The sequence below is a fragment of the Capra hircus genome, chromosome 15, assembly GCF_001704415.2.
Source record: "Capra hircus breed San Clemente chromosome 15, ASM170441v1, whole genome shotgun sequence".
Taxonomy (NCBI): Eukaryota; Metazoa; Chordata; class Mammalia; order Artiodactyla; family Bovidae; genus Capra; species Capra hircus.
The window spans coordinates 2,530,688-2,539,738 of NC_030822.1; the positions used below are offsets into that span (position 1 = coordinate 2,530,688).

The following is a 9,051-nucleotide window of genomic DNA, read 5'->3' on the forward strand; positions in this document are numbered from 1 at the left end:
AAGCCCCGGGGCGTTGTGGGAAGAGCCCGGTGCTGCTGCGGACCAGCGGGTCTCTGCTGTCCTTTCCTTCCCCGTCGTCTGAGTCTAGGCCTTCGTGCTGCCTCCCAGGCCAGTGCTTTCTCAGCCGGTCTCCCTGCCTCCAGTGTTTCCCTCTCTGAGCGATCATCCGCATGATTTCCAGAATGATCTTAGATGGAGAACTAGCTCACCCACCTGCTCTCTTTCACCTGCAGAATCAAAAACAACCCTTCACATGCCTTCCAGGCCCTGGGCTCTCGGACGTCACCCCACTTTTCACGCCACGTCTCCTTTCCCTGTCCTGGAGAAGCTGGGCGATTTGGGCCCTGAGGTCGCCAAGCTAGTCCAGGCAAGGCCAGCTGTAAGACAGGTCCACCTAGAGCCAGAAGGCCTGCGTTCTCACTCTGGGCAAACCTGGGACCTTCTTCCTGCCTCTGATATCAAATCACCTTCTCAGCTGGGTCAAAGCATGCTCTTCAGATTCTGGTCTGGGCAGTTAATTTATTACAGGAAGTCCCCTGCAAAGGACTGAGTTCCATTCCAAGAGCACGTGTGTAAATCCTATTTGTTTGCAAGGCCAACAAAGTTAGCCTCCATACCCAACTAATACTGGCTGTATGTGAAATAGGATTGATACTATTTGTATAGTAATGTAATAGGTGTGTAAGAGGTTTATGATACTTCTCATACAAATACCACATTAAAAAACAAGCACACACAAAAAAGAAAGAAAACCGCTTTTAATCTTACAGTGGAGCAGCTGGAAAAGCACCATAGGACAGGGCAGTAGCTGGCACACAGGGACTGGCATCGCGTGAACAGGCAAGATGCCATGGTTGGATGGCATCACCGACTCAGTGGACGTGAGTTTGAGTAAACTCCGGGAGTTGGTGATGAACAGGGAGGTCTGGTGTGCTGCAGTCCATGGGGTCACAAGGAGTCTGACACCACTGAGCACCTTCACTTTCTGCTCAGCATCCGTCCCAGTGGCGGTGCAGTGCGCACTTCTGGGGTGGCTGACAGTTGTTCAGGCAGGACCAGGCCTGGAGGTGGGGAGGTCTCCCTTCCCTCCACTAAGGCAGAGAGATCTGAAGAGCCAGACCCTTGGGGTATGGCCCTTTGAGGCTCTGTCCTGCTCCCTGGGAGAAAAGGGCCCTGAAGCCAGAGCCCAGGAGGAGCGGTTTTCCCGGGCAGAGCCAGAGCTCGGAGCAGGGGCCTGGGACCAGTACAGACAGTGGTCCTCCTGGGCAGAGGGTGGCAGGCAGGACAGCTCTGCCCTTAGCCGCTGCCTCACCTGCGGGGCTGACCCGTGGGCACAGAATATGTCAGGACAGAGCCTGCTGGCCCTGAGACTGCACAGCATCCCGCTTCCCTGCCTCCCGGGCCGCCACACCTGTGAGAGCTGAGCTAAGACTTCTCCGGTGGAGGTTTTGTCTTTCCCCCAGGGAGGGCGGCAGGAAGGGGCAGGACAAACACGGCTGGGAGCTTCCGCCCTCCTCTCTTGTCCGTGAAATGAAACGACTTATGTGTGAAAACGAGAACATGTGTGGAGTCAAAGGCAGCACTGGTGTATCTTCTTAAGATAAAAACTGAGATTCCAAAGGCATGTTGCGCTTGTGGCCAGCCTCTTCAGCACCTGCTGGGAATCACGTCGCTCTTGGGAGGGGTGGGGCTTCTAGGTCTGGTCTTAGCGTCTGGCCTTGGTGTTTTCATCTGCGAATTGGGCACATGGGGTGGGCTCAGAAAGACCTCCCCAGAGGCCTCTGGGGCCCAGGTTACGGCTCTGGCTGGAGGGGGCGGGCTGGGGCCCGGCAGCTTCCGCCACGGGCCTCCCTGCTCCCCCACAGCTGATCTACAATGCTGGTGTGTCCTTCATGGCCATTATGTTCGCCTGGTCGGGCCTGGCCTGCCTCATCTTTCTGAACTGCGCCTTCAACTGGCCCAGGGAGGCCTTCCCCTCCCCTGAGGAAGTCAACTACAAGTGAGCAACCGTGGCGGTGGGGGGCAGGGGAGATGGGAGGGGACCCCACCTGCTGACCTGGAAGCCAGGTGTGGTGGCACGATGCTAGGAGCAGCTTGGAGTCAGGGAAAGCGAGCTCTGCTTTCTCACCTGGACCTCAGGCCTGATCTGACCCCCTGCAGGTGTTCTGCGTGGCCGGGGCATGACGCTGGCAGCCGGACATGGGGAGTGCTGTCCTGTCCAGGCTGCAGGATGGGGTCAGAGTGGCAGGGACGCACGCCACGGGGACCCAGAAAAGGGGTCTGCAGAGGAGTAATGTCCCAGCCCTTGTGGGGCAACCTGAACGTCGACTTACACACACACACACCCCGCCCCGTCAGTTCACACACACACACCCACCCACTGCCCCTGTCAGTTCCCCAGGGCACTGGGGTGATGCTCCGCAACCAAGCACCTCGGGTGCCAGTCAAGCAGCTGATACTGATCGAGCGTCCTCTGTGTGCCAGGCCCTGTGCCCGGTGGTCATTCTCAGACTCAGGATGTGGGTTCTGATATTAACTCCATTCCTAACAGGCGCAGGGGCATGCAGTCACTTTCCTGGAGTCACACCGTCAGAGCAGGGCGGGGTTGGGGGCCGCACGGTGACTCTAAGGTTGGGATCAGGACTCCAGAACCTGGGACTCCCCTGGACTCCATGCCTTCATTTCCAAGGGCCTGAGTTCAATCCACGGTCCTAGAACCAAGATCCCACAAGCTGCATGGTACAGCCAAAAGGAAGATAGAACTTCAGAGCCTGAGTTCTTCTGTTTAAAAAATGTGTTTATTGAAGTACAGTTGATTTACAATGTTGTGTTGGTTTCAGGTGTACAGCAGGGTAATTCAGATATACATGTCTTCTTTTTCTGATTCTCTTCCCTGCTAGCTTGTTATAAAATATTGGGTACTAGGCAGTGGGTCTCTGCTGGTCCTCTGTTTTATGTTGAGGTAGAGCAGTGTGCATATGTGAATCTCAGACTCCTAATCCATCCTTCCCTCTGCCCGGTCCCTCGCCAGAATCTGGGTCCTTAGGGCAGCCTCCAAGGCAACAGCCTAAGTGGAAAGCGGCTTCATCCACCCTTCACTTAGCGGGTGCTGAGCCCGGCCCTGGGCTCCCAGCTGCGCCAGACACAGGCCCTGCGCTGGGGAGCACGTCAGTGCTGGGTACAGGGGACTTGGCACACCCAGGACAGCACCCGCCAGAGGCAGGCTGCAGAGGTAGGGCTCCGTGGGGCTGCTTCCCACGAGCTGCTGCCCGGCTCCCGGCAGGGAGAAGACCAAGCTCAGAGAGCTGGCCCTGGACCACAGGGTGACCGGGGACCGCTTCTACTCCTACGTGAGCACGGTGGGCCAGCGGCTGAGCCAGAAGGCCCCCAGCCTGGAGGAGGGGGTCCTCTTTATCTCATCCCAGGACGTGCGTGGCGGCGCAGAGAGCTCTGCTGAGAGTGAGTGTCTGGTCCCGGGACGGCCTCGGTGGGTGGAGAGGCCGGGGCCTCACGGGGAGTGAGCACCCTTGCCTGGGCGCTCATTTTCCCTCCTGAGTTCTCACAACACCCCCCCCTCCTCCGCCCCCCTGCCGGACAGGTGGGCCCGCCTCCCGTTTCTAGAACGGGGGCAAAGTCGAAGCTCAGACAACTCCAGGATGCTCGGGTTCACGGGTCCTCGGCCGGATTCCTGGAATCCGGCGGCCGCTTCCGGAATGGGGCAGGTCCCTTCCAGGCCTGTGGGAGAGAGGTTTTCTTTCCGCGGGGCTGCCTGCAACCTCCAAGCCACTTGCGTCAGACGCCGCCGGGGGAGCCGGCCTCTAGGCTGGGTCCTCGCGGCCCGGTTGGTTGGCGCCCCTGCTTGTCAGGGAGCTGCGCCTGCCTCCCGCCCGGCCGCTTGGCGGGGCGTCAGCCGCGGGGTGCGGGGAAGACGGATGGGAGTCCCGAGATGGGGGTCTGAGTCCAGCTCCTCGGTTCCAGGCCACGTGACTTGGGTGGGTCGCTTAACCCCACTCTCACCTTCCCTGTCCCTTAAGCTAGCACTAAGAACACCTTGATGCTGGGAATGATTGAAGGCGGGAGAAGGGGACGGCAGAGCATGAGATGGTTGGATGGCATCACCGACTCAACGGACATGAGTTTGAGTAAACTCCGGGAGTTGGTGATGGACAGGGAGGCCTGGCGTGCTGCAGTCCACGGGGTCGCAAAGAGTCTGAGACGACTGAGCGACTGAACTGAGAACAGCCACCTCACAGGGAAGTTAGTTGGGAGGATTGAACGCGGGGAGGAACGTGAGCTCTCTGTAAACTGAGGCATGCTGTGAGGTTCTGAGGTGGTCCCCACTGATGGGTCCCCCAGGCCGAGCTGTTACGGGCTTGGGCTGAGTCCCTCTGGCCTGCGGCTCCCAGCCCCGGGACCTTGGGCAGGTCGCGGGCTGTGCTGAGCTGCAGTCCCCATCTGTCCGTGTGCTGCGCACTGGCTGTAGTGCAGAGGCTGCCTGCAGCGCGGGAGCCCTGGCTTCAGTCCCTGGGTTGGAAAGATCCCCTGGAGGAGAGCATGGCAACCCACTCCAGTATTCTTGCCTGGAGAATCCCACGGACAGGAGCCTGGTGGGATACAGTCTGTGGGGTCGCAAAGAGTTGGACACAACTGAGCAGCAAGCACAGCACAGTTTCATGACGTGGGACGGCGCGTGTCCGGGCTGCAGCACACGGCGGGTGCCTAGTAAACAGCAGCCAGAGCTACTGCCAGGCTAAGCCTGGGGTACGCACCTGGAGGTCACCTGAGAGCGTTCTGGTGAGGGAATTCCCTGGTGGTCCAGTGCCTAGGTCTTGGGTTCGAACCCTGGTCAGGGAGCTGAGATCCCACAAGCCACGCAGCGTGGCCAGAAAAAAAAAGTCTCCTAGTGAGACAGTTACAGAGCTGGGCGCCTCGGAGGCCAGAGAGGCTAAGCCAGCCCCTCTCCGAGGTCACTGCGCAGTGCCCACCAGAACGGCACCCCCTGGGACTTGGCACACTGGAGTCCTGGGGCTCAGGGGCGCTGCCCCCAGAGCTGTCCCCCGTAGGAGCCTCTCCCCCATTTTCCTGTGACCCCCCAGATCGTCCCCTGCGTAGGAGCCTCTGCTCCCCCATTTTCCTGTGATCCCCCCCAGAGTCTGTGCCCCTGCGTACGAGGCCCTGCCCCCCCATTTCCTGTGATCCCCCCAGAGTCTGTGCCCCTGCGTAGGAGCCTCTGCTCCCCCATTTCCTGTCCCCCAGAGTCTTGTCCTGGTAGGAGCCCTGCTCCCATTTTCCGGACCTGCTCACCATGGGCGTGACCCAGCTGCGCGTCATCTTCTACATGGCTGCCATGAACAAGATGCTGGAGTACCTGGTGGCGGGTGGCCAGGAGCAGGGTGAGGCTTCACTGAGCCCCCGGGGGGCTGGGGGTGTGTGGGGCACGCTGGCCGAGCTCCCCTCACCCTGGCTTCCTCCCCCCCACCCCCACCCAACAGAGACGGACGACCTAAAGCAGAGGGCCACAGAGACAGGTAGGGGGACACAAGCTTGGGCCCAGAGCCCTGCTCTCCCTATCGACGGGTGACCCATCCTCGGGTCATGCGGCCTGGCTGTGGGGGGGACCTGAGAATCTGGGGGTCAGAGGGGGAGATCTTGGCATCCCCGCTCTGCTGAGGCTGGGCTGCCGGCTCCCCGCCTGCCAGCCCCTGACCCCGCCCCCCTCCCGCCCTCCCAGTGGAGTTCTACTCCTCTGTCTTTGGGGCCTTGCAGCTGTTGTGCCTTCTTACCTGCCCTCTCATTGGCTACGTCATGGACTGGCGGATCAAGGACTGCGTGGACGGCCCCACTCCCAGGTGACCTGCCCTGGGGTGGGGACAGCTCTGTGCTTTCACACCCAGTGTCTTATTCCAGTCTCCCGAGGAACCCAGGAGAGGAGGGGCTCGTGCCCATTTTACAGATGAGGAAACTGAGACCAGGAGGGGACGCAGCTGCCTTGATGATGAGCATAGCTGGCAGTAAATGCTGCCTGTGCACCAGGCACCTGCGCTGTCCTATTTAATCCTGCGCTGGCTCCCTGAGCTAGGTACACACATTATTATGCTCGCTTCACAGAGGAGCCGAGATGCAGAAAGGTTCAGGAACTGACTCGAGATCACACAGCTTTTAGTAGGAGGTTCCAGAATCTTTGTCATGATGAGCACACTCTGGAGCCTTCTTAAGGTTAGGAAGAAATAGATCTGGTGTATTAGATATCTACTGCTGTGTAACAAATTACTCTCAAACGTTGCATCTTTAAATAATATTTATTATCTCATCGTTTCTGAGAGACAGGAATCTGGGAATGACTTAGCTGGGTGGTTTTGGCTCAGAGTCTTTTTGAGTCTGTTCAGACGGGTGTAACAAAATAGCAGACAGAGTAGCTTGGGGTTGGTGGAAATTTATTTCTTACAGTTCTGGAGGCTGGAAGTCCAAGAGCGGGGTGCCAGCATGGGTGGGTGAGGGCCGTCTTCAAGGTGGCATATTTCTCATTGTCATCCCATTGAACTTGTGGCTCAGACAGTAAAGAGCCCACCTGCAAAGCCAGAGACCTGGGTTTGATCCCTGGTGGGAAAGGTCCCCTGGAGGAGGGCATGGCAACCCACTCCAGTTTTCTTGCCTGGAGAATCCCATGGATAGAGGAGCCTGGCGGGGTACAGTCCAAGGGGTCACAGAGAGTCAGACAGGACTGAGCAGGCACGCAGGCACACCAGATGGTGCTGGAGGAGCCATGCTTTGAGAAGCACATGGCTGGAAGAGAGACTTTCTCCCTCCCCTGGTGCCCTGAAATGGGAGGGCGGCCGCTGAGGAGGTTGGGGCCAGTGACAGCCTGTCCTGCACAGGGACGGGGCAGCCACCAAGTCCGTCAGACCACGCTACCTTGAGATCCAGAAGCTCACCAACGCCATCAACGCCTTCACCCTGACCAACCTGCTGCTCGTGGGTTTTGGCATCACCTGCCTCATCAACAACCTACACCTCCAGGTACCAACTTCCACGCGCCCCACGCTCCCTGCCTCACGGTGGTCTCCACGGCACCAGGCTCCGGCAGCTGCGGCTGGGTCCTCATCCTCTGGGTCTATTTGCCCGGTTCTCCAGGAGGTGTCTCCAGGAGATCGGGTGGGCTCTGTCCCCCTCGCCGACTCTCCGCACACCCCTCCCGCCTCCACCGCCCCCACCTCACCCCCCTCACCTCCTCTCCCTCCCGGCCCACTCCACACCCTCCCCTCCGCTCCGCATCCCCCTCCCACCTCCACCCCCTCCACCTCCACCCCACCTCCACCCCCCACCCACCCACCTCCCCCACCCACCCCCCCACCTCCACCCCCCCTCACCTCCGCCCCCTCCCGTCTCCACACCCCCTCCCACCTCCACCCCCCCACCTCCACCCCCACCTCCACCCCCACCCCCCCACCTCCACCCCACCCCCCCAACCTCAACCCCCACACCCTCCACCCCCCCACCTCCACCCCCCCCACCTCCACCCCTCACCTCCGCCCCCTCCCCTCTCCGCACCCTCGCTCAGCCCCACCGCCCTTCACCTCCGCCCCCTCCTCTCTATGCCCCTCCCCCCCCTCCCCGCTCTGCCCCCACGCCCCTCACCTCTGCCCTCTCTCCCTTCCGTTTTCAGTTTATGACTTTCGTCCTGCACACCATGGTGCGTGGCTTCTACCACTCGGCCTGCGGAGGCCTCTACGCCGCGGTGTGAGTCAGCCGGGCGGATGGCCTTCCGAGGGCTCCCTTGGCGCACCCCTCCGCAGCCTCCCCCCTGGAACGCTGGCGCCTGTGGCGCTCGTGGTGAAGCCTTGCCTGCCAGTGCTGGAGATGTCAGAGACGCGGGTTCGATCCCTGAGAGGAAGATCCTCCAGAGGCGGGCATGACAACCCCCTCCAGTATTCTTGGGCTTCCCTGGTTTCTCAGTTGGTAAAGAACCCATCTGCGGTATGGGTTAGGGTTAGGGTTAGGGTTAAGAGACCTGGGATCGATCCTGGATGGGGAAGATCCCCTGGAGGAGGACATGGCAACCCCCTGCGGTAGTCCAGCCTGGAGAATCCCAGGGATAAGAGAGCCTGGGGACTCCGGTGGTTCACAGGGTCACACAGAGTCGGACACGACTGAGCGACGCAGCAGCAGCAGCAGCAGCTGCAGGGCGGGTGAGGATCAGGGGTGGTCCAGCTCACGGCCCTCTCCCAGCTCCCTCGTGACGGGGTGCTCCCTGCCTCAGAGGCAGCCCTCTTGGGACGACTCCGCCGTCAGAGCGTCCTCCCTTAGGGGCAGCTGACATCCTTGGTCTGGCCCTGCATCTCCCCCCACAACTCCCGCTCGCCTTCTCGGAGTGGCCCCTCTGCCCCCATCAGCCCTGCTGGACTCTTCTCGCAGTCTCTTTGCCTCATAACGTCCCTGCTTCATGTGGGGCGACCCCCCTCCCCTGGCACCCCATTCCCCTTCCCCTGTGGCTTCTGGTTTCCATGCCGAGTGTCTCCGCTGTACGGTGATGGCGAAAGAGGGGGGCAACGCTGTGACGGCTGTGGAGCGCTTACTCCGCGGTGGGTGCAGGGTGAGACGCTGACCCCCTCCCTTATCCAGACCCCGGGGCCACCGGGGTCACCCTGATTCACATGGCTCATTGCTTACAGCCCAGGTCATGCTCCACGCCCACAGACCCACATGCAGCCGTCACAGCATCCCTGGCGATGGCATGCCCGTCCTGGATCGTGGCTGCTGCCGCCTCCCAGCGATCGCCCGTCTCCCCAGTCCGCCCTTGCCGGCCCCGGTATTTCTAATGCAGGAGCTGGAGACACCCGTTGGGAATAGGTCTCTTCCCATCTCTCCATGGCTGCCTCTCTCGTCTCACGTAGAGAAAAAGCCAAAGGCTCTGTTATGGCTCAAAGCGTCCTGCCTGGGCATCCAGTGGTTAAGAATCTGCCTTGCGGCTGCAGGGATATGCGTTCGATCCAGGCGCAGGCAGAACTAAGGTCCCAGAAGCTGTGGAGCAGCTCAGCCCACCTGTCACGACTG

The 9,051-nt window shown here is 60.6% G+C and overlaps 1 protein-coding gene across 1 annotated transcript in view; it reads left to right on the plus strand.

Annotated features, from left to right (window-relative positions):
* The window catches only part of SLC43A1 (solute carrier family 43 member 1), a 31,818-nt gene that overhangs the window by 16,947 nt on the left and 5,820 nt on the right, over positions 1–9,051 (plus strand). Inside the window, exons 7-14 of the mRNA XM_018059066.1 lie at positions 1,866–1,999; positions 3,284–3,459; positions 5,206–5,244; positions 5,286–5,393; positions 5,493–5,528; positions 5,732–5,849; positions 6,876–7,017; positions 7,664–7,737. Coding sequence (XP_017914555.1) covers positions 1,866–1,999; positions 3,284–3,459; positions 5,206–5,244; positions 5,286–5,393; positions 5,493–5,528; positions 5,732–5,849; positions 6,876–7,017; positions 7,664–7,737 — 827 coding nt within the window. The remainder of the gene's footprint in view (positions 1–1,865; positions 2,000–3,283; positions 3,460–5,205; positions 5,245–5,285; positions 5,394–5,492; positions 5,529–5,731; positions 5,850–6,875; positions 7,018–7,663; positions 7,738–9,051) is intronic.